Source organism: Accipiter gentilis, chromosome 26 (assembly GCF_929443795.1).
Source record: "Accipiter gentilis chromosome 26, bAccGen1.1, whole genome shotgun sequence".
NCBI classification, from domain to species: Eukaryota; Metazoa; Chordata; class Aves; order Accipitriformes; family Accipitridae; genus Astur; species Astur gentilis.
The window spans coordinates 2,550,461-2,574,799 of record NC_064905.1 but is presented as its reverse complement, the minus strand read 5'-3'; the positions used below and the strand labels follow the sequence as shown (position 1 = coordinate 2,574,799).

General features: G+C 46.1%; 2 protein-coding genes across 3 annotated transcripts in view; one reads left to right on the top strand and one right to left on the bottom strand.

The window, feature by feature from the left end:
- MATR3 (matrin 3) overlaps positions 1-24,339 on the top strand; it is a 1,017,354-nt gene that overhangs the window by 929,381 nt on the left and 63,634 nt on the right. The window lies entirely within an intron of this gene.
- The window catches only part of SIL1 (SIL1 nucleotide exchange factor), a 100,078-nt gene that overhangs the window by 60,380 nt on the left and 15,359 nt on the right, over positions 1-24,339 (bottom strand). The window contains exons 3-5 of one of the 2 annotated variants that reach the window (XM_049829458.1): positions 19,737-19,887; positions 15,832-15,946; positions 12,472-12,607 (exon numbers count right to left, since the gene is read on the bottom strand). In XM_049829458.1, the coding sequence (XP_049685415.1) occupies positions 12,472-12,607; positions 15,832-15,942 (247 nt within the window). In that variant the 5' untranslated portion in view covers positions 15,943-15,946; positions 19,737-19,887. The remainder of the gene's footprint in view (positions 1-12,471; positions 12,608-15,831; positions 15,947-19,736; positions 19,888-24,339) is intronic. The other variant, XM_049829457.1, reaches the window with a different exon arrangement.

The following is a 24,339-nucleotide window of genomic DNA, read 5'->3' as shown; positions in this document are numbered from 1 at the left end:
CTGAGAAAATCTGGATTTACACCAAAACACCCAGCTGCCAAAGAAAGTAATTGGGGTGCCCCTATGCCTCCAGTATTTCCTCTTTTCTAAAACACAGTAGGTCAAAACAAGTGCTGGAGATAATGAACAGAATTTACCGATTCAACCAGAAGAAGCTGCAGGCATCACTGTAACCAAGTCTTAATAAATTCTGAAGAGTGACACTATAAAATGACATTACTGAAGTCTGTATTTATTGTCTCCCCCTGCTTTCTGTATCCAAGGTGCTGTGTTACACTTAGTAACAGTTTTTCTCCCCAGCTACCAGTGTTGCAAATCCTGCCTGACACCTGACAAGCTACCCATTGGGGTTAACCCGCACCAAATACACGCATCTCCACCCAATGTAAAGCTTTGGTGGTGTGAACAGGGATAAAAGGTACTGCCCAAGCAATGCACAGGAGGAGTACAGACCATCTCCTTGTCTCTCAGGTGTGCTGGTTCGACAGGGCTCACTGCGATGCAGCAGGAGGGTATTTTTGTCCCTGCTCCGCCAACAGAAGCAATGCAGACAAGAAGCAGCCGTTGTAGGAAGGCACCTTCATGCACAGCGATGTTTCAGAGCAGAAGCACGCCAAGAGCGCCGAAGCATCACTGCCGTGCAGTCCCCAGGAACGCTGCCGGGCTGCACCACAGTCTGTGCCGGCAGAGCAGCCCCATCAGCAAGCTCCTGCCCAGCATCACGGCAAGCCCTGTGCAAGGCATTGGGAGGTCCTCTCGTTCCTCGTGCCAGAACTGTGGGAAACCTCCCCATTCAGGGTTCCCAGCTCTGCTACCACTGCGACATGCACTTCAGTGACCCTGTATCTGGCTTTTAGACAGCAGATATAGTCTTTCTCCAGCGTGATCTTCATCAAGTGTCTTGCTTTACCTGTTTGTGTAGTATTCCTAAGCCTGCAAGATCACCTTTGCACTCAGGCTGTACATCAGCAGTGCCTTGGGTTGTGGATGGATACCTGACAAGTATAAAGATGCTATCGCCCCAGCCCTGTCTGCATCATCTGTACTGCAGAGGACACAAAAGAAATCATGTGAACCATCTATAGTCCTCTTCAGAAAAAAAAAAAAAGTCAACAAAAAAACCCACGCACAAATCAGTTCATCAAGTATAGCAGAGAGCAAACAGTAAAAATAGTCAGTGTAGGTGGTTTGATCTAACCTGAGGACGTTTGTTGGAGTGGATGAAGGAAAGCGCATACATTTCCTCCTCATAAAGCGGTCACATTAACACCTTTGACTGACACAGCTTGATTTGGAAGACCCTTGGCTCTTCCTCCTCTCCTGTTTGCCAGCAGACTGGGCTTTCCCCGCAGGCAGCAGGGTGAGGTACGAGCTCTCCTCTGTCTGCAGCCTCACTCTGCTCCTCCTTCAGGACATGTCCTTTCCACTTCAGGATGTAATCCAAAGGTTTTGAGAGCATCTGGAGAGAGCAAAGTGGGTAGAAAGATGATTAAAACAGGGGTCAACTGAAAAGCTCCCTGGCTTATCTTCCAGCAAAGGCTCTGGCCCCTGGGGTGCCTTCACTCCAGCCTCTGGCTCCTGGCTCCAGCTGGTCTCAGACATCACTTTCTGCTGCCTCTCTCCAGAGAACTCTTCAGCAACTCTTCCCACGGTTGCTCTGTTCAGATTTCAGCTGATGTTAGCGAGGGGGAACAGTCAGCATTACCACCAGGATTCGCAGTTCCCTCACCAAGACATCTTCTGTCTTTAAAAAGGCACTGCCATACAGAGTCACAGATCAGCTGAGGTTGCAAGACACCTCTGGAGATCATCCCATCCAACCCCTGCTCAAGCAGGGTCACCTCAAGCAGGATGCCCAGGACTGTGTCCACTTGGGTTTTGAACATCCCCTAGGATGGAGACTCCACAACCTCTCTGGTGGAGTTGACCTGCTCCAGTGTTCAATCGCCCTACAGTAAAACAGATTTTTCTATGTTTAAACAGGATTTCTTCTATTTCAGTTTTTGCTGTTGAGGCTGCTCTGAAGGGCAGCACACTCAACAGGTGCAGTAGCCACTCCTCCCAGCTTTATATCACGTAGTCTGTAAACACCTTCACAATACCTGTAAAAGCCTTCACAATTTGCTACCTCGTTACAGCTCTAGCTAATCGAGATACAGAGAGGTCTAACCATTTTTGCATATTATCAGCTGCAAAACAGTGAGATAACTGTAATTAGTAGCAACCTGGTTAGCAGGTTAAATGACAGTATAATTAATGAAGAACAGGTGGGCTTTGTTTCAAAAAGGAAAAGCAGCAGATTATATCAAAATGGAAATGCATCTTAAAATACACAGTCTCGGTGATAACTTAAAGGTGCTTTTAGAAACACCACCAGACAGAAACAGAAAGGTTTCACTTGGGCTGAACGACAAATCCTAAAAATAAAACCTGGTCTGAGGTTAAAATGTAAATTGTTGATTAGATCTATTTATTCACACCCTGCAGTGATGGGAGAGACATGCAGCTTAGTGTTTCTTCTTTTACTTTGCAGGATCATAGGCACATTCCTGTTACTGCCATTGCCGCTTGCAAGGTCTTTGCAACCCTGGGAGATCTCCAGCAGAAGAACAGAAGAAATACCAAGTGACAGACTGCATACATTAATTCAGTATTCAGATAACATCCTGTTGCAAGTGAATGACCCAAGCAAAACTTCCTGCGGTCTTAAGGAGCAGGCAGAAAATCAGGAAAGAGGAAAAAGAATCTCCGGACTGAAGAAAGATCCTTTGAATCAGAAATGTTATCCTTAATTAGAATTTCCAACACCACTACACTTACCCCTTCCAAAATGTAAACACATAATAAAAATTTAAACTTTAATATAGTGTTGTAAGACTTCTTGCAATAAATGGGAATTGGTTCTACAAAACATCAAGACAGACCCAAGGAGATTACATTTCATTCCCAAGCTTATGCTGGTAAAGCAGAGCTGGAAAAACAGAGATATATTTATTTTTTAACTCAGAAGCTTCCTTGAGATGCTAAGGAAGCTGTTTCAGTAAAGCAGAGACATTTGTTTCAGTGTGCATTCAAGTAAGAACAAATGCAAAACAAGCTTCTAGACCTCGAGAAACATCAAATAGCTTTTTTAATTTACCTCCCAAATTCATTGTAGATTCTAAAATGAACGGAGGGCACAGATCAGAGAAAATGTCTCACTAAATCAGGACAGCATGATGGATATTCAGAGTTTTCCTCAGAAGAGCAAGGTGCTTTTAAGACAGAATGGAGGAGGCAGAGCACATGGCTCTGAAAAGCGATTGTGGAAAAAGAAGATCTGTTGCTAGTGTGACCCTATACATAAACATATGGAAATTTTTTTTTTTTTAAAAAAGAAGCATGTGCAGCCCCATCTGAGTAAGAGCACTAATTTGCAGGCATGAACTGTGAAGGACCAGGACGAAATATTCCTCGCAAGAGCCATTTGACTGTGTGCTGACTGCCTGAAAAAAGTAATCTTTGCGCTCACCCACCTTGAATCAGTTTTGTAGAAATTTTAGTAAGCAGGGTCTTAGCCCATGGGGGAGACTGAAGGAAGGAACAGCCAGAGCAAGACCATGGGGGGAAATAATTTCTTCCTAATTATGAAAAAGATAATGCTGTGAAACTGTGTTTTAGTGATGTACATGATCTACACTGAACACCAAAGAAAAGGAGGGTTTAGCTCCCAGAGCCAGGTGTTTTTGTAACAACAGTCAAACACACACCAGGGACCAAACCCACAAGCTCCCAGAGCATATGGCCACATATGTGTCTTGGGAAAAGGGTTCAGAAATGGTCATTCTGGCCACAGGCTGTATGGTACTATAGTTCTGCGTGGGCTAAACGGCACTTCTGCTCCAAGAAACGTTGAGTCAAGGCAGGCAGTCTGGATGCAGAACCAGTGACATTAAAGGGATGGATGTGGAAGGAACTGGAAAGATGGTGCATCCTTTCAGCGATGGGGCAGACCACCTGCCTCCATCACGGCCAACCTCAGCCAGCAAATGAGATAAAACACAGGAGAGCAGTCTGAAAACACAATGTCTGCATTATATCAATAGGTCAAGGATTAATTTATGAGATTGCATAATAAAATTGCAAATTTAAGGAAAAAAAATTAAAATCAACTCTACAGGAAGGCCTGATCTCCAGAGCTGCCAACCTCTCCAAGATTGTGTGGTCAAAATATGTACGAGTGCAAACCCAGCTCCATGCTCCAGGAGCAGTGCTGCTCTGCTGTCATGCCACAGGCCAGGAAATAATTTCCAAACCAGAAAAAGAATTGCTCTTGGAGCCCTCTGTCACCAAAGAAGAGAGAAAGACGGCTTCAGGTAATCGGGAGGTGCTGAGCTCTGCTGGCACAAGGAGCCTTACCCTGCAGCTCAGAGCTCACAGCGTGCAGCAGCAGCTGGATGGCTCACCTGGTCTCCAGCATCTGTGATAGTGCTTTGGTGGGAATTCAACGCTTTCCTGGCCACAGGAGCACCCTCCAGGGTATCATGGGGGTGGAGGTCCAACCCGTGGCTAAGCAAGCACACATTGCAATGCCTGGAATGCTTGTCCCACAAAACAAGATCATGCATTTGAAGTGTGAGAGGGTTGCTCTGATTAGATTTGGTCAAACCTTCAGAACCATTTAAGTGACTCTGGAACACAAGCTACACTTTTTGAAAAACACTTTCCCATAATACCCAATAAAAACGTTGGAGCCAAGGTCCTGGTATGGGGCTTGCTTGCTCTGGAAGGAGGAGGGAAGATACTCAAATTGGAAATTCAAAATAACTAAGGCTGGATCCTCTCCCAAAACATCTTCCAGGAGGAAAAACATTTTTCTTCCAAAGCACTGTTACAAGCTTGAAATAAATGTGCAGACTCTTAGATAAAGACAGAGATAAAAATAGGCCTGTTATTAAATACCTCTTCTTTAATGAGGTTCATCCTTCTAAACAGTCACATGAAGGTTATTAAAGTTATTGCAGAAAATATAGCATGCTTGCAACATAAAAATCATAGCAAGATATTCCTCATCACCCAGCAAACATTTAAGCATCTCTCAGCAGCTCACATGCTCACAGCATCCCTGGCTTGGCAGAAAGAAGATAAAAGAGATGAATAAGAGATGTCTTCTCTGGGAAACAGTCTCTCTTCTTTCAAAGCACTTTTTCCCCTCCAAACAATGTAAATTTAACCATGTAAATGATTCCCACTGCTTATGTCTACTGCTACACAGCTGATACACTTATTCCCTTTGCTAATGCTACAATTATAGTAACACCAGTCTGAGCATCATTAAAGCTAAGTTCAAAAATATTTTGAAAAATGCAGCTTAACTTCCTCCTGTTGCACGAAAAAAACCCACTTGACTCTCAAACACCTCCATCACCTGGTTTATAACCACTTTAAATTAACCCATAACACACTGTGGAGCATGGAGTCATACATGCAGCTAGCAGGAGTCATGGTTTGTCTCGTGAAAATACATCATTACACCCTTGTTTCAGTTATGCCCAACATCCAAGCCCATGTCTATGTGTTAAAGAAGCTGCAAACTTTTATCTCAGCTGCTCAGAAGCGTAATTAATTTTTGGCAGTACGTGCATCACTGCAGAAGACTTTTATAACCAGCTTGTTTAATGAAACCAGTAACACCATGGCCAGTAAGGGAAAGTATTCACCCTGACACACTGAAAACCCATCTCGGCCCCACTCTGCTCCTAAACCTGAGCAATCTGGGTAGTAAATTTAGAGTTTTTTCTCATGAACACTGGTGCTGCCAGGATACCGACAGTTCTTGAAATGACAGAAGACAACAGAAGTTTTCTCTGCATTTGGGGGAAAAAAAAAATTGGCTTCCAGTTCATTTTACAAATACTGAACTCCATACCCTCATGGATGTGCTGGGAAAACAATGGCTGCAAAACCTCCCAGGTCACGAAGAAGCAGATAGAAAACACAGGGAGCAACCCTGAGTCAGACCAGTACCCGGCCACACTGAACACGTCCCACCGAGTGGCACCTTGCCGCCTATCCCACTGCTCCGAGAAGCGCTGCGCTGGGGCTGGGCACAGCCACCAACCCCTGCAGTTCTGCGTAATTTAAACCTCAAACTTAAGTGTAGTTACATGCAACAGTCCATTTCTGCCCAGTTCCCAGGAATGATTTAGTACCAGGAGCTATACAGTTCTGAGGTCTTACATCATCAAAATTTAAATATCTATATACTGCATATACAACATGCTACAAAATATATAATCAAAATTGCATTACTACACTCAAATTAGAGGTGCAGAGTGTTTTTTATAAAGTGGGAGGGTTTTTTTTTATTATTTTAATGTGCATGTTCAGTTACTGGCCTATAAATTTCTGTTATTTGCTACCGTTTCCCATTTCTTAGTGTGAACGACAAAGGCTCTGCAGGTCTGACCTCTCCTGGAAAAAGTCAGCTTTCTGCCCAAGGACCCAGCCCACTAACATTCATGATTTGTTTCATGAGTGTTTCAACTACACAGGTCTGAGGCTACAACACTCCCAGCATCACCTACACCAGCATCTCATCAGGATGCTGGCAGCAGCTCCTGGCAGCTCACCGTGCGGGGGACAGCCAGCCCACACCTGCCTCACAGCCAGGACGCCGGACTGCTCACTGTGCAGCGCTGCAAGCCGTTGTCTGCACATTGAAGAGACGGCTTGACAAGGACCAGGTGTGCATCCCCGGTGGGTGCCCTCCAACTCCCCAGCTCAGGGAACCTGCCAGTAAAGAAAATCCAAGTGGATAACGCAGAGCAGGGCTGGAGACAGGTAACTGCACTGCCCTCATCCGCGCAGCTGAGCCAGAGGGAAAGATGCTCGTACAGGCAATATCTCCATGTCCAAGAGTTGGCATCCTTCAAACGCACCCTACCCAAATAGCTGTTTGAGATGCCGCCTGTCTGCACGCTGTCCACGTGTCTCTTGAGCAGTCCCAATCCTGCCCTCTTACCAACAACAAGCAGGGACACTGTTATCCCTCTTACACAGATGAGGACTAAGGCACAGAGACTCTGCTTTACTTGACATGCCTGCCCTCCAGCGCCCCACACCAGAGCCAGAAGTGGCACATGCAGCTTCAGCCCTGGCACTTTTGCCAGAGAAGGCTTTCAGTGTAAGGAGGAATTAACCACAAGCCAGCGTTAGGGAGACGATGCATCCTGTGATGTGAAGGTGAGAAGTCAAGGAAACCCCACAAGGATGGGGAAGCTGAGAGAGGAGAGCATGAAGGCATGGGGTAATAAAAAGAAGGACAGGCACAAGATATATTTAAGATATCGAAAGCCTCGTATGCAAGAGGTCAGATGGAAAACAAGCAGAGGAAGAGCTACTACTGGCCATAATTCTACCTCCAAGCACTGAACATTTGCAATTGCTCTTGAGACTGCCTGGGCTTTCCTACCTGCTGTAATCACCCTGCAGCTCTCCCTGTTGCTGGCCAGAGAAAATTATAACAATTCCACAGTCGAGATTTTCCCCCTCTGCACATCAGTAACAAGTTATTTTATAAAAAGACCTGGAAAAGAAGCATTTCATCTAGTATAAATGAGGTTTTTAAATCCCATTTGCCTTCCCTCTTCATGCAAAGCTGTGCTGATCTTATGAGGCTCCTATTTCCTGGATTACACATGTCAAGCTTTGCAAAAACGAGCATACCCTGGTGGTTTAACGGCGTATTTCACAGCCCTCTCTCAACCATGCTGACATAAATATTTCAGAGACCTGCACGCAACTGTTTGAGTTAGGTCTAGGTCACCAAGAAGCCAATGGTTCAGACAGATTCATTAATTCAGCAAAACAATTAGCAGGAGCCAGTGTAGCTCAGGAGATCCCAGTGAACAGCAGGAGCAAGATACCCACCAACAAGGTCTAAGGAAATCCTCGCCAGTCACCACGTCACCCACACAGGCTGTGGACAGGCCCTGGCATGGGACTCTTGAGCCAAAGGGATCCCTCCTGCCACTACCTTCTCCTCCCCGCCTTAAAAACCTTTTCTTAGCTTATCACAGTGCTGGCTCATTCAGCCACTGATATCTCCTGAAAGACAAAGACTGGCAATGAAACTGAACTGAATTATTCCCCATTCCAAGTCCTGTTCTTTCCAAAACCACAGCAAGTCCTTCAAAGTAGCTTCTGAAATTACCTCCCCAGCGTGAACACTTTCTTTGAGAAGAAAAAACACGTGTTTTCATATGTGTAAAACCTTGTTTTTGCAGTAAATGAGACGGGGAAGACCTGAGACAAGTATGAACAGCAAAGACAGCTACTGACAGAGAAAGCAGCCTGAGGATCCTTGGAAGCTGCAGCCATGGATATTTAAATGCTAAGCAATGTATCATCAGCTCCCCGCTGAATGTAAGATGGTTTCATCTTTGCAGAAGCAGCAACAAGAGTACGCTCACATCAACTTTGCTCTGGCAGTTTGATCAACAGCAGCAGTCATGTCTTCTTATTTTTTAACTGCAATATAATTAGGCACTTAGGAAAATTACTCTGAACAGTACAAATGCTATAGAGTAACTGCAGGTATCAGCACAGAGCTCTGCAAGCAAGAAGTTTAACCACAGCTAAAGGTACAGGCCAGCCAAGCTCCTGTAACACATGCTCTGCCTCACTAGGTACTGAGACATGCTATCCAAACCTGAGAGGAGATCCAATGGTGCAACATTTCAATCGCCAATGCAAGATTTTGCTCCATTTCTCCAGTCTGCAGGGAACTGCTCTGGACCAAAGGAAACCTTTCTGTGCCCCACTGTTGCCTCCTCTCAAGTGGAAAGCATGCAGAGTAGACTGTAAATATTTTGGTATTTTGGGCAGATGAGGTTCTCGCTTGGGCCATCTGGATTTGGAAACTGGACACGTTAATTGCCATCTTCAAACTGTCAGCTGAGAAACCTGCCAGCAAGTTTCTGCCACATCAGGGAGTAGGTAAATGCTGCTGCCACAGAGGTGGACAGAGTCCATGTGCAGCGCAGCACAGGCTCCCCACAGTGCTGGTCACTGCTGAGGAGATAATTAACACCCTTTTTGTTTCCCAGATCCTTTTTCTTAATCTTCACAGCAATGTCTTCCCAGAGGAGCTACTTCTTACCCTAATGTTATGTGGAAAATCTGCTGGCCAGTGATACTACTAGCTGGTCAGAGCAATCGAACTTTCAATCATCATCGGGAATGCTAAACAAAACAGAGGAAAATAACAAAATAGTAACAAAAGTTACAACAAATAACAAAAGTAGGTAATTCCCAGGAAATGAAGCATTCATGTGCTCTAGGATGTTGTGTGGCAGATTTGAGGTCACCTGAAAACATAGAAGAAATGCTTTTATATAAAGAACCCCCAAGAAAACTGTCAAACTGGTGGAGAAGACCATCAGCACCATTCAATCTTTCCATTCATCTCTGCCATCCCAAAGACTAAGGATCAGCCTTCGGTTGCCATAACCATCTGGCGAGATCACCTTGAAAAGTGGTAGGGTGTTTCTGTGTGCTGACAGACTCACCTCCATGCACTTGACAGAGCAGCAACAAAAGCAAGTCACCACCTTTGCTACGTTTCTCTGAGACCTTCCAACTCACGAGAGTACTATCACCTGGTAAAATGCATTCAGAAAGGAAAAAGACATCAGAGGAAGCACAACTTCAGAAAAATTCTGTGTCTGTGGTGGAACAGTTACCTGACCACAATAAGTGATCTGACCACGGGTGTGAACATCCATTCTGAGGACATTGCAATCCTACTCATTAAAACCCACACAGCCTGCAAGTTCCTATGGATGCTAACCAAGAACAGAACAAAAAGCCCTAGAGATGTCTTCACCGTTTCCTCAGACGATACCAAAAGTAGTAAAATAATAGAGGAGCTGGACAGCTTTCCAAGACACACGTGTCCTTTCTGTCTAACCCAGCTGCGCCTGGTGCATTATTTAGTGCCAAGTGAGAAAGAAGCAATGCCTAACAGTGTTAAAGGACTTTGTGAAGTTTCACCAACCTTTCCACAGCCCATCAGCTTCCCAGCTAGCTGGCAGAAGAGACAACTGATCTCCTTGCTTCCAGATTACAGGCGGCAGAGCTCTTAGGGTAACTGTCTCTCTGTGTTTGCATCCAGCTACCTCCAGCAGCTTGAAGCGTGCTCAAAGTGCAAGAAAGCACTTGATCAAAATCCAGCTCACATTGTAGGCAGCAAGGGAACAACCGCACAAAGCAGTGTTACATATACAATAGCAATTGAATTTGGTGGAGGGATTTGACAGGTTACAGGTTGATGACACTGCTGCAGTCTCGACGGAAACATGGTTTGATGCAATTAGCAACAGAGAATAGAAAAACAGCAGAGCAAAACTGGAAATACATGTATAAAAGATGAGCAACTGCAGAACTGGACAGAAGCATAAAAATCCTGTGTTGAGCTCAGAACAGGAACAAGATGAAACAGGAGCACGACGGGGAGAAACGCAACTCTGAGCTCCCTTCCACTACTCAAAATTGAAGATCCAGACTTTAAATCAAAACATTTGCTTCCCCCAGAGAGACTGGCCCCTTTCCTGCAGGGATGCAACAGAAGTCAGCGTGGGGGCATCCTGGAGAGGCAGGCAGCAGAAAGTAAACTTCTGAGCACTGTGCTGCGGTTCACTTTGGCCTGTGCTGAGCACACACCAGCCAGGACTCTGCTTGGCTACGAGCGAGTGAAATCACATCAGAGAACATTGGAAGATGCAGAACCACCAGATTAGACACGCTGCCAATGTGTGTGCCTCTGCTAAAGGACTGAAAGGCACATCCCTCACGCAGCCGTGCTGGCTGCTTCCTTTGTCCTGTGGGTCAATTCCCTTCCCAGCACAGGCCTGTGCTAGCAAGGGGGAAACCCTCAAGCTCAGAGGACACAGGAATGGGCTCGTGGTGGTAGCAGGTTCCCCAGCCTTGCTTCGGGTAATACACATGCTAAAAGTGCGAGTCACAGTCTACACACAAGATTTCACTACAGAGAAACCCACAGGGGATGAAAACCCAGGCTGTCAGGGGGAGACCAAAGATGACTCCTCTTTCTGACATGTCTCTACCCAAATCTGCACGTACACCTGAAATGAGAATCCGTAGTGGCTAGACGATGAGGCAGGCCACCACTTAAGCCTTTTACAAGAGTAATTGAAATTCTTCTCCTCTGCGAATGCTAACAAGCTCCCTACTTCCACAAGCCCTTCACTGCACAGGCCCAGCCTGAAACTGCTACAGAAATAAAGCAGAACAAAACACCTGAGCAATAGAGAAGGTGCTTCTGAACAAAACTGGCAACGACGTTTATAGTGACTGCAAGTATATACATATTCTGCTTCGACAAGGGTGGTGGGGATGCGCCAATCTGAATACTGAACAGGGACAGCACACGCCTTCCATACATAATGGTACCAAAATGGAATACAAGTATATACTGGGGCTTTTGCTAGACATTCATGTTATACGAAGATTTACATTTGGAACAGTTGTTCTGCTATATCTGGCAGAAATTTCAAGACAAATGGATCCCATATTTATTCATTCAATGATAACTGAGCACAGGATAAAGCTCTTTTAAATTCAGAGCACTTTATAAAAATTAATTACTACTTAGTTCACCCTTCTGAGGTGGGAAGGTATTACACCTGCATATACATGAGGACACCAAAGCACAAGTGGATTAAATACCTTGTTCAAGACCTCAGAGGCAGGCTTACTGATCATCCTAATTGCTGAAATAAGTGTGCACACATGCATCTGTGTGTGTGTTTAAATGGGCTTATCCTCTCCAGAGCCATTCCCAGCGCATGGGGTTTTGCAGTGAAGCCAGCCTACTCAGTTGGTGTCTTCTCACCGTACGTGTCCCATACATGTCTAATAAAAGATACCAGCCCAAAAAAAGGGAAGCGGGTTTTTTTGTGGCATGTATGGATAGGGATAAGAGCTGGATTTCAAACACCCAAGGAACAGAAAACCCATTGTTAAAAAGCTGTGTAGTGTTACATTGATGGTTCTTAATCAGATTGCCACTGACCAGCATTTCACCAGCCCACACTGGAGCACAGCAGACCTGGGATACCGCATGCCAACAAACGTTATAAAATCTGTCCCTTGACAAGCGTACAAAGAGAGAAAGGGCTTCTGAGCTAGTGAGAGAGACACATCACCACCTACAATGTGAATGGCAGCCCACTCGACCTGCTCCGGTGAACTGAAAACACTTTAGCAACTGCTCCCATTGCCAGCCAGTTCTGTGATGGTCTCTTGTCCCTGTATTGGGTCATTGGGTCCATACCTCTTTGTCTGAACACCAGCAAAAGAATACATCGTCATGGGAACAAACAGGTATTTTGAGTTTCTGCAAGGCTTCTGTCAGTGCTGTCAGGTGGGGTTTCAGAGGGATGCTATAATTAGTCATCAGCATGTTACCTGGACGGATGGTTTGCCACTGATGTGTGGGGTAAAACACTTCCAGGTCTTCAGGATCAGCATCATCTTCTGTTATCGGCTCTTTCCCACTGTCATCTTTTATGTCGCTCTCTTCTATTTTTGTAAGGGCAAACTCCTTTCGGATAGAAAAGATTCAGCTCATTAGCAATTGCATCTGAGTAATTTAGTGCCGGCTGAGAATACAAAATTTTTTCCCTCGCCAGCAGATTTTTTTTTTTTTTGACATCCAAGATTCTTTCCACATGGTTAAATTTAGATTTAAAGTATATTAAAGGTTAAACATGCATAAGTAGCATGACATTTGTGCTGAACAAAGCAACACAGCTTATTTCCTATTCCAATGCAGGCTGCAGGTTTAAAACAAGCTTTCACAGAGCCTCACCTATATTACAGTCAGAACCAGAAGCCCTGACTATTACTAGGGTTGTGTAACATTGTAAGACCCCGTTTTCCCTTTTCTAAAAATATGTCAAACTTTTAACTTTTTCAGCTGAAATTTTCCACGCAAGTGGAACGCCTCAAGCGTTGGTTTTTTTTTTTTCTTAAATGCACTTATTTCAGGCTTGGAGAAGATTTCAGCTAAAATAGTTCAGCTATTTCCAAAATAGGACACGGGGAAAACACACCGAATTGCCCACACGATAAAAAAGCGAGCATCCTTTTCTCCACCCGTTCCCAGTGTCCTCCAAGTCTTTTAAAACAATGAGGCAGCAATTTAATCACCATCTACGTTGCAAGTGCAGCACGCAAATGGCAGAGGTGTGGTAGATCAGCTAGCACAAGTGGTACGACATTACGCAAAGGAAAAAACAAGGATGAAAAGCAGGACAAAAACCCCTTGCTGTGAGGGAAACTTCGCTGTTCAGTGGAAAGTCTCCCTAGGGAGCTGGTGGGAGTCATGTAAAACTGCAACAGATAAAATTATTGAGAGCGCATAGTAAGTAATGACCTCGTACTATCTTACACCCGGCTATTAACTGCTCCGGAAGCAGGTCTTTGCTACTCTGGTTTTCACAGGAACAGATAAGCTAGTCCAGGCTAATCATCCAGACAGCTCAGTTTCTGTTGCAGGGAGTATTATCAGCTTCTGATATCGCCAAGAACGCCACCACTGAATCATTTCAAATAACCAGCCTATAGGGAAAGATTGTTCCTCATTGTTGGCAATTAGAGTAAGAGTTACAGCTCACTTCACGAAGTGTGTTGATATTAATCCTTAGAATGTTTTCATAGGGAAAAAGAAGTCATCAATTAAGAGGTTAACAGGAAATTTTAAGCCATGTTCTGCCTTCACTTCTTCCACTTCTTGGAAAAAATGCATGCATATTTCCTGGCAGAATCTGGGTGCTTTCCATATAAATATCCGTTACCCAGCCTAGGAGAGTGTTTTCTGAGCAAGAGAAATGTCAGCCTGAGCAAAACACGTACAATTAGCAACGACAGTGGCAACACGTGAAGATAGTTGACAAACCTATAGAATGTTTTTATTTTATCTGTCAAAAGGGACTGAAATTTCGGAAATACACTGGAAAGCAGAGCTTAACTCCTGCTTTCGTGTAGTGCATCAGAGGCTTGAAATTGTTAAAATTATGACAAATGGTTAAAGCCCAGTAACAATCATAAACATAAAAAGCCAGGTTCTGCAGATGAAAATCAATGTTAACATTTTCTGAGCCAAGACTCAACAGGACTAAAATAAATGAGTCAGAGCAGTTATTACTTAGCTTATTTACGCTGCTATATTATTATCCAAGAGGGACTTAACGATACAGGCCATTGTAAATTTACCAACAGGCCTCGAAGTGTTGTATCTGTTGAAACACATAATGGAGACAGCTGATGTTTACTGGCTCTGCTTAAGAGAAGTGTCTAAATGTTCAGTAAGGGTAAAAGGATGTGACTTGGTTCACTTAAATGTTAATGCCACTGCTTGGCCCGCAGTTGCTTTGCAATACCCCATTTTCATTAGTATTTCTGGCAAAACCAGGCAACAACACACAAGCAATTCTTCATTTATGCAGAAATTAGGTAGAAACCTTTTCAGTTTGTTTTCATAATTAAGACAGTAGAAAGAACGAACAATGGAAATTTCCTTAAAGGCAAAAAGCCTCCTTGCTTTATCAGTCTGAAATCAACTGCAATAAGCTGAAAAGCCTCAGCAGGGAGGCTTTGAGACAATCTGCAGTCTGTTTGCAATAAAGGAGGGGCATGGCCACCATGGAGCCATTGTAGCGGGAGTGCAGGAAAAGGTGATGGGAGAGTTAACCACACATTGCATTAATCTTGTCTGAACCTTGGTGTCAGGCTGCCTGCCAATTCAGGCAGGTATCACTGGGTGGCTGTCCCAGTGCTTGTTCTTCAGCTGGGATGACTGTGCTCTATCTCCAGCCTCCTCCCCTCCCTCCCTGAAATAAAGACAAATTATCTCATCGTTACATGACTCCAGGTGGGCCCAAGGCACTGGTCTACAGTGCTTATATTGTCACCTGTCCCTTGTATTTGCTCTGGGTAATAGCACAGTCCCCAGACAGTTGCATCACACAACCAACAGAGCAGCAAGCTGCAATGCAAAGGCAGGAGCGAGTGCCCAGGGACGTGGCATCCAGTGATCCCCTACTCCAGTTTTGCTGGGGGACACCCTGTTTTAAGCCACAGCATTCATTAAACTAAAAAACCACCACTCTTTACCGCTCAAGCTTTCTCAAGGAAGCTTTCCAGATCTGCTAATTTAGGGGGGCCTAGCACCTGGGGCTTAGCAGCAGAATCCAATCCCAGGGGAGTTTTGCACACCCGTACAGTGCAAAGAGACAGACAGTGACCACTCACCTCAACTGCAGCTTCAGAACAACACTGCAAGTACCAAAATCCATGCACATGCAAGGACCTGAGAGGGTGCTCTTCCAAGCCTGACTCACTTGCGGTGACTCAACAGAGGCACAGCTAGGAACATAACTGAGGCCACCTCTTCCCATCCTTTTGCCACTAGACCGCATAATTAGCTTTGCCTCTTGCCACAGTGGGAACGTGTGACAACTCCAAATAGAAAAAGTGACATCTGGCGAACAAGAGAGCTGCCCAAATTGCACTGTGCCTGTTGCAAACCCTCTGGATTGAGCATATACTGGATTTCCTGGGGTGAGGCAAGCGGTCTCAAGAAAGAAGCCCTTCTGAAATGTTGTTATTGAAGGCCCACTGTCAAGGAGAGGTGATTCACCATCTGCTGCTACTTTCTACTTGGTCCTACAGAGGGATCAGGTAAGGCTGGCGCCCCACCAGAGACTCCGGTGGCTGGACAGCCCTTTGCGAGAGAAGCTTTCAGCCAGAGCAGCCAACACTTACAGGAGCTCTGTTGCTTAGGCTTGACTGGGAAAACACCACAGAAACCACCAAGACCAGCAGGTTGACTTTGGCAGCAGTGGAGAGGAGACTGGCCCAGTGAGACATTGCCATCAGCCTGAAATGCAAAGGAAAACAAAATGAACAATATTTTAGTCCACGTTTTCACAGGTTTCAGTGTTCTTTACAGGACATTTTGCAACGCAGCACGGGTTCAGGGGTGCAACACCACAGGAAACAGAACACCTTGAGGTGTTAGTGCATGGGTCTCATCGGGGGCAGCCAATAGCAAGAGGTACCGATTTTACTGCTAATGGAGTTTATGACAAGGAATGACAAAAGTAGCTTATATTGACCCCACAGGGGCTTATATGTCTCCTGGAAAATACAGAGAGACCAGCAAGTCTTGTTTAAAATCACTGTGTTAGTGCCATGGATGACAACTACAGGGAAAAATAAAAATCCGTGCAATCCTGCGAAGGCTTTTTATGCCTTTGCCTCATTTTAAGCACAGAAGTAGCTGCATTAATTCAAATTAAACAAAACTACCAGCCATCAAAGGATCAGGAGTTTATCTAAACCCATAGGTAGGTTTTTCTTGAGGAAAACAACATTTTGCAGAGGTCAGTAAGGTGTACTTGGTGGTTCCTACAGCACAAGGCTTTCCCTGCTGCTCAAAGTGCCAGCTCACCCAAACTGTGAACCCAGGAGCTGGCTCTGCCTGCGCTTGCAGTGGACCATGAAGCAGTCCCGTGGCATACAACTGCCCTGACTGACTACAGACCACGTATTGAACTTGGGGGGGAAAAAGAAGGGTCCTCCTCTTGTGGCTGCCAGTCACCCTGGTACAGAGCTCATGTCCTCACCGCTAGACGTGTAACCGTGCTCACGCACACGCGTGGCCCCACTGCCTCGCAACACGAGGCTTTAAATCCACCTACAGCGTTCGGCTCACTACTACTTCTCATACTGGGGTAGGGAACAGAGCAGCCTGCCAGCACACAGGCTGGAGAAGTATTTCCTTTGATTGGCTCTAAATTTACACGCTGCTAAATTAAACTAAATGAGGTCTTTTGAAAGAAGATGGGACTGATTAGTTCCGTTCAAACACTCCTTCATTACTCATCCCTCCATCAAGTCTGTTCCTACTCCTATCCAGGTTTTAAAGAATTTCCTCCCATACATGCAGTCCTAAATATCTTTCTGTCTCTGTCGTCCATCAGGATGGTACATCGAATGCAGACTTCCTTCCTTCCTTGAAGCAACCATCTCCTATTCCACAAAGCAGAAAATATGCTCACAGGCGCACCCACCACCAACTCCTGCCACCAAAGGACCTCTCCCCACAAAAAATTTCAGGGACATGGAGGGAGTGGAGTCCTCTCCTTCCCCTCCTTTACTGCTGTCTTGTCTCCCCACTCCATTACATTACTTCTTCCTCTTCCTGCTTGGTTTTTGCTTTAGCCAAAAAAAGAAAAGAAAAGGCAAAACACCACATCATGCTGGTCAGTGGTGGACAGCTAGGAAAAAGCAGCAGAGCAGGGAGCACAAATAGTAATACATCTGATGCACTTCTGCATCTTCCAGAAACTCCTGACCCAGGGTATTCCTGAACAGCAGCCTCTATCTTTGAACTCAAATCCAGATCAACCGGATTTTTGTTTTTCCCATTTATTGCTTTTGGAGCAGATCTGGACTTCTGACACCCACAGCAACTCAGCAATGAGTTCCACCATTTAATTCACACCATGCATGAAAGTACCACCTTGTGTTTCTGACCTGATGCTTGATATCCTCCTTCAATGTACTCCTCTTTTCTAAAGGGTCAAAGGACCACCTCAAGGTCCCACAAGCCCTTACTAAACTACAAACAGAGTAGAAGCAAAGCTCTCCATTTTCAGAAGACAGGCAAAGACAGCCTGTGACCAGAGCTTCCATCTCTGTCTTGGGTCACTGCCAAGTGCAACCAGGCTACAACTAACACCCACGTTCCTGAGCTGGAAAACCCAGAGCAGAGTTCATGGGCTCAAACTCCACCTGCTCCCAGAAAATCAGCGTATCCTTCTGGCCAGTGCCACAGTCAGGACCTCAATCTCAGACCGACCAAGACATACAGACCTCCCCTCAACTCACCTTGGAATAAACTGCTGCTTTTTACATCGGAAACAGTTTTTTGGTTTGTTGTTTGGGGTTTTTTTAGTTATAAAGCAAGCGGCAAAACTGGGATAATGAAAAATAGATGTATCCCTAAAACTTTACCTGCAAGCCTGGAAATAAAAAGAGAAAAGAAGAAAAAGAAATTCAACAAAGCAGTGGCTGAAAGAAAATGCACACTCCCGTAAAAATAGAGCTCACGTGTACCAAGAAGGCTGGTAGCAAATGACAGTACAGCCTCTTTAAAGCCTACAAACTCATGCCTGCCTGGAAGATGACATCTGCACAACAATTAGCAGTTTGCTTAGGTCCCAGGTAGGCAGGAGGAACTAACATGTGAAACATGGGGGTTTGAAGCTCCTGGAGAGAAGTCTGCACAGGCTGACATCTCATTACAAGACAGAAGCACGCAGAGGGCGTGAGAGGATTTCCAAACCAAATGTTATGTGGATACAATGCATTTTTAAAACTGACCCTTGCAGCTCACGAAGCAGAAAGGGTGGTAGCTGTGACCCCACCTGTATGGGGAGCATTTGCTCTTATTTAGGAACGTTATTTTGGATCCAGCAGCACCCATGTACAGCTGCAGCCAGTCAGCACCAGAACCACTACAGGAGGACCACAAACTCCCCTTGTGTGGAGCAGGGTGTTGGGTTGTTTTCCCAATAATCCTCTTATGTTAAAGAAAATCAGGTACTAGGGAATGAGCAAAGGGTCACACTCAAAGCCTCTGTTCCTGGGGCAGTCCTCCTGTCAGAGGAGGCAATGTTCTGGGCTTCACAGTGCAGGGAGGTTCTGCTCCGCAGCTCCAGGAAATCCTGTCTGCACCAGCAGCCACAGAAACAATAGCATTGCCATTACACTCTCTATTAGCAGGGACATTTTTACTGATTTTACTAGCTGCTCATCAATAAATGCTGCACAGCCCTGTGAATAAGTTTGCTGTAGTGATAGGTGACAGTTCAAAGCAAGTCAGTATGAGGAACATATTTCATTAATGCCTTCCACTGCTGGGAACACACCACTCTTTCATGTCCTAACTCAAAGCCCACGCTGCGTATACTATGCCACTCCAATAAATCCATCTGAAGCCTCATCTGAATTCTGATCTGCTGCTTGAGGAGAGCACATGGACATCCCAGAGAGCTCCCCAGCCCCCTTGCCAGGCTCTGTTTTTACAGCCAACTGGGAGCAATAACAATAAGCTAATCCTTGTTCTCATCTAGGGATTGAGGGAGCAGTATGGGAATTATAAGTCTTGCAAAATTGTCTGCAAATTTATTAGTTCAGGCCAGGTATCTGTCCAGCCACCCTTTGTTGAGATGGCTGGTAGTAACAAAAGCATCAACAGCACACTATGTGTCTACGAGCACAAATAATTCACAGACCTCCCCTCCCTGAGCACAGGTCAGCACTGGAGAACAATCAAACAGGGAAAGACATCAAGGAACGCAGCCCAAGCATCCTTCAGCTGAACAGGTGGCACGAAGACCTCCATGCACTCACAGCTTCTTAGGCTGAAGCCAAAGTTTGATGGGCAATAACAGTTAAGGAAACTATTTTAAAGACAGACGTGTAAACTAGGATGTCTGATTGAAGAGGTGCACTCAGGACGCATCCTGCAATCAGTGTCGAGATCCCTGTTCAAACACAATGTTATTTTAATGACGCTGGCATCTATGGCTGAGACCAGCATGACATGCTAAGTGATATACCATACAATGGAGAAAGAGAAGGAAATTTAGCTGACTGACCTGAAATTTTCTTCCTCTGAGCAATGGATCCCCAGGTCTGTAATGAGCACCTGTTTTTGCTGACTTGCTACTGAAGAGCAGAGCAGTGTCAGTCAGACACCTTGGAAATGTCCCATAGCCAGCAGTCCCTCCTTCTCCCATGACTGTGCAGCTACACCAACAGGAGAAAGAAGAGGTTTTAATCTGAAATTCATCCTGTGTGTAAGAGAGGAAACAGCTGGTGGACAAACAGAGGATTACTAGGAGGCCACAGGACACTCTGCCCTTCCCAGTCTGGTGGACAAACAGAGGATTACTAGGAGGCCACAGGACACTCTGCCCTTCCCAGTTTCATTACAGTTGGGTCTTCACAACCCTCTGCTTTCAAACAGATGAGCAAGACCAAACTGCAAATAAAATTATCCTCTCTTCTTCCCAGAGGCACAGGGATGCAAAGGCTCCTGTTAAGTACAAACCAAGCTAAGAGAAGCCAGCCTGGAAATACTCATGTTTTGGTGGACACAGGCCCAGATGACCACGTGTCTGCTTAGCAGGTCTCAATCCTGAAGACTTGCCTCAGCTCTCCCTGCCCTGACAGTATGTGGACATTACACTGTGGCTTCTGGCGTGAAGCACAGGATTTCTTGGATTTCCCCTGGAAATGGGAACCATAAGAAGACTTGCCCATATTAAAAACCCAATGGCTCTCATAAGAGAGAACACAGGTCCTGTCCTTCCAAACATGTTTACCTGGAAATGGTTACCTGCAGGACGTTTTAATGTGCAGGATCCAGCAGAAAGATGTGAGCTGATGGGCAAGATGCTGCAAGAACCACAATGAGCTACCAAACCTTGTACAATGTGAGCATTCCCTACTGCCTTCACTAAGAGCAGGACTTGTGAGACTCTGATACCACTTTTCCCCCTTAAAAGACATCTTCATCTTCTTTTCATGCTTTTTTTCCCCCAAGACAAGGCCCAGCAATTAATTGCACTTGCCCTAGGTGCAGTGCCCAGGTGAACTGCCATGGCACTGCACAGCTGGTACAGCTGGCAGCAGCTTTGCTCGACAGGCACCTGGGAGACCTCCTGCTTTATACATCTGTCTGAGCTCACTCCTGCCATGGACAGGTCCTGATCAGCAACATTTCCAAAAGGAGGCAGAAGAGAATTTTCCCCTTCATTAAAGCCAACGTTAAAACTACAAAGATCCTGGAAGAGATCTGAATGCACTTGACTGATCAAAGAACTGGATCTGAATAAAAATTAATAATAAAAACAGAATAAAATAATAATAACAAACCTATCTATCACCTTATGCAAAGCAGGAGAAGAGCCCTGAATGCCAAAACCAAACATAACAAGGAGCTTCCTTCAGGGACCCACGCAGTGTTCCTGATGGAGCCCCAATTTGTTTGTCCTCAATTCTCCCAGGACAAACCAGGCAGGAACAGACTTCTCTGGGTACGGACCCACCACATTCAGCTGGCACAGGCTCTGCACAGCTTCAAGGTGTGACATTGCATCTGCTTCTGCTGTGCTCAGGATGCTCTCATCAGCTCTGCTCCTCCTGGTGTCCTGCCATTGGGAAAGCATGCTCATGCCTCCAGCGAGTATCCCCAGCTCCACGGAGGAGCTCACTGCACCAAGAGCCCCCAATCCCTGCCGGAAGGTCCCACCTGGGCATGAAGCCCTACATGTACGGGTGAAAGACAGGACAGTAAGCACCACTTGTTTGCAAACACCCTCAACCCTACCAAGATTTCAGCAGAGAAGGCACAGCTGCAATACAGACCATCTCATTGATCCCGCTTATGAAATTGCTTAAAAATCGTTTATTCTTCTTGCTTGCTCCACATCATTTACTCCTACCATGACTCTTCTCTGGTGTGTTAAAAACACTCCTACACAAGGGAAAAGTTGTGGGAACACCTTCCCGTATTTGGCTGCCTACAGAGAACCCACGCAGCAGGAAGCCACGCTTTCAGGTTTACAGGAATAAATCATGGCTCGAGCTCTGCTGGTGAGGCACAGCCTGCCCCCAAGCAACAGGCCCTGCTCTGACCTGCAGCAGAAGCACCGCTCTGAATTGGGACCAGCACACAGGAAGAAATTTTGACATGAGATGGTAGGGATGGGGAGGGAGGAAGATAACCATGGCAGAAACGAGTGCTTACAGAGCCTGGCATCTACCATGCAATGATGCAACTTTTATAACCTCCACTAACAAATAATAAAAATAAATATTAATAACCCCTACAGGCTACCTGCTTAGCTAACACCAATCCCTCTAACAGCAGCTCAGCTACAATACCACCTAATGCTGGTCTTTCCTACAAGCACTGCCAGGTGCCGATGCAAGTGAGAGCAGAGCACGGATGTCTCCAGCGACAGGAGACAGCACAGCAGCACCCGGGCACGGTGAGGGCAGCTCTCAGCACCCGGCGGCTTCACCGGCCACAGCTCCGCACAGGGACAGAGGATTGGGTTGTTGCAGGTCATTTACAGACAAACCTGGCATCACTCCTTCTACCCGACCACAGCAACTCCAACTGTGTTCTTTATACAACCTCACACAGTTTAACATTAAGCATCACTTAGTCTATTAATTAAATTTACTTAATTAATTCCTTCAGAAACCAGTGTTCACAGAAAACACTGCTCTCCAGAGGGCCAGAGCACAGCTTTATACTTTGGTGGTTTGAAGTCTGAGCAAGGCTGCTGTCATCCTCTCCACCCACTCATTAGCGGCGATGGCAGAAGGGGCCACTCTCTGCCGTGGCTTAGCAAGATCCCCGATCCCAGGCGCCGCACCCAGTGTGTCTCCAACAGTCCTCAGACCCTCCACGCCAGAGACCCCTGGGTCCAGCATGGGGGGGATCTTCTGCTCCACTCAGGATGGAGCGTACAAAAGCAGAGCATGCCTCAGAGGTCAGAGGACCAAATTTATCATTTATTATTTATAAAAAATGCACCTATCTGAATTTCTGGCAGCTGCTCTCGCAGCGCTCTGCGACAGCCTGCACACGCACGCAACATCCTCACTCTGCAGAGCTTTGGGGCTAGCAAGCACGTTCAAGTCCGTACCAGAGCGTGGGCGATGATTTGCACCAGTTTAGGACTCGCCTGGAGATAAGAGATGCACAGGGACCTTCAGGACAAACATCTTTCTGAAAGCTGCCACACTGCCTGACCTCAACCACGTGAAACAGCTTTCTCCTTCCTCATCGCCTCCCCATCACCCCAAATGCCAGCTGAAAACACGGCTCCTGCCCTGCTCCTATTCCTTTCTCCTGCTCCTTGCTGCAATTTCCCATGTACAGCACATACAATTGAGTGATATTTCCCCCCCCACATGTATCTATCATTTCCATCAGCCCCTATTTGCAAGGTGATGCCTTGCCTCGGACTAACCTGGGAGTCTGCCAGTGTTCAGTATATTTTTTTTACTCCTTCTGCTTTCCCAAGCTTGGAGAATCTAACAGGAAAGAAAGCACACACCACACTAGCCAGGTCACTGGGCACCCTGATGTCCCACTGCAGTTGGGCCCACAAAGAGCCAAAGATTTAATTGGCATACTCCCAGCCTCTCTGGAAACAGCTTTTTGTATTTTCCAAGTTCCTGCTGTTCACTCATGGCTCTTGCATCAAATAACAACCTCCTTCCCCTGTCAGATGCCAGCTTCCCTATAAAGAGATTCAATTAAGAGGTTAAAAAAAACATGCAAAATTCAAGCTCAGTATTAGAGAAATCCAATGCTGATGTACGAGGCACACAACTCTCACAGCAGTACCCACACCACGCCGCCTGCCCCAGTACAAGCGTCTATCCCCTCTGTCTGTATCTCAGCCTGTCCCCACCAAGACCCTCGCTGCCGGCTCCAGCTCAGCCCAGAGGTTTCCCGTCAGGATCACCATCTCTCCCGAGCTAAGGACACCCGCTGCCACAGCCCTGCGGAGCAGCTGGTGCAGAGGTGCCCTGACAGCAGGCAAGCAAAGGGCGTCTCCAGCAGCCCTATCAATCTGCCAGAAACGGTGAGCTATGAAGTTTATGAAAAATGCATTTCCTCACCTCTACGGTGCACCGGGCGGCAGTGACAGCTCTTACTCAACGTGACGACCCACAGGTACAGGTCACAGCAGGGAGCAGGACAGCACACAGGCAGCAAACGTGTGGCTCGCCTGTCACGTGCTCTGGCTATGTGGCCAGGATTAATGTGGCGTGGCAGCCCATGGAAATAATTGCACAGGACGCCTGGCTGGATGCCCAGCTCAGAACGTCCCTTGCGAGCGAGTTGGGCTCCCCCACACTTCCAGTTTTATGGCAAGTTTGTAGTTAAAAAGGTGGAGGGCCACCAGGATCCACCTCATGGGCCAAACCCCCCCAGGAGCTGCCAGATCAGCCACTGGCACCAAAACCCAGAATAAAGCCCTAACAAGACAATTTTAAACCCTCCCCTGAAGGGGAATAAGGAGCAATCTGGGGATGAATATAACCTATGACCAAGCAGGTTCCCTCGGGATCGCTCCTGGCTTTGCCCTGAATCTCTGCATGAATATGGGCAAGTTGTTCCCCGTGCTGGGGCTCAGTTGTTCCACTCTTAACACAGATGCCACAGTTATA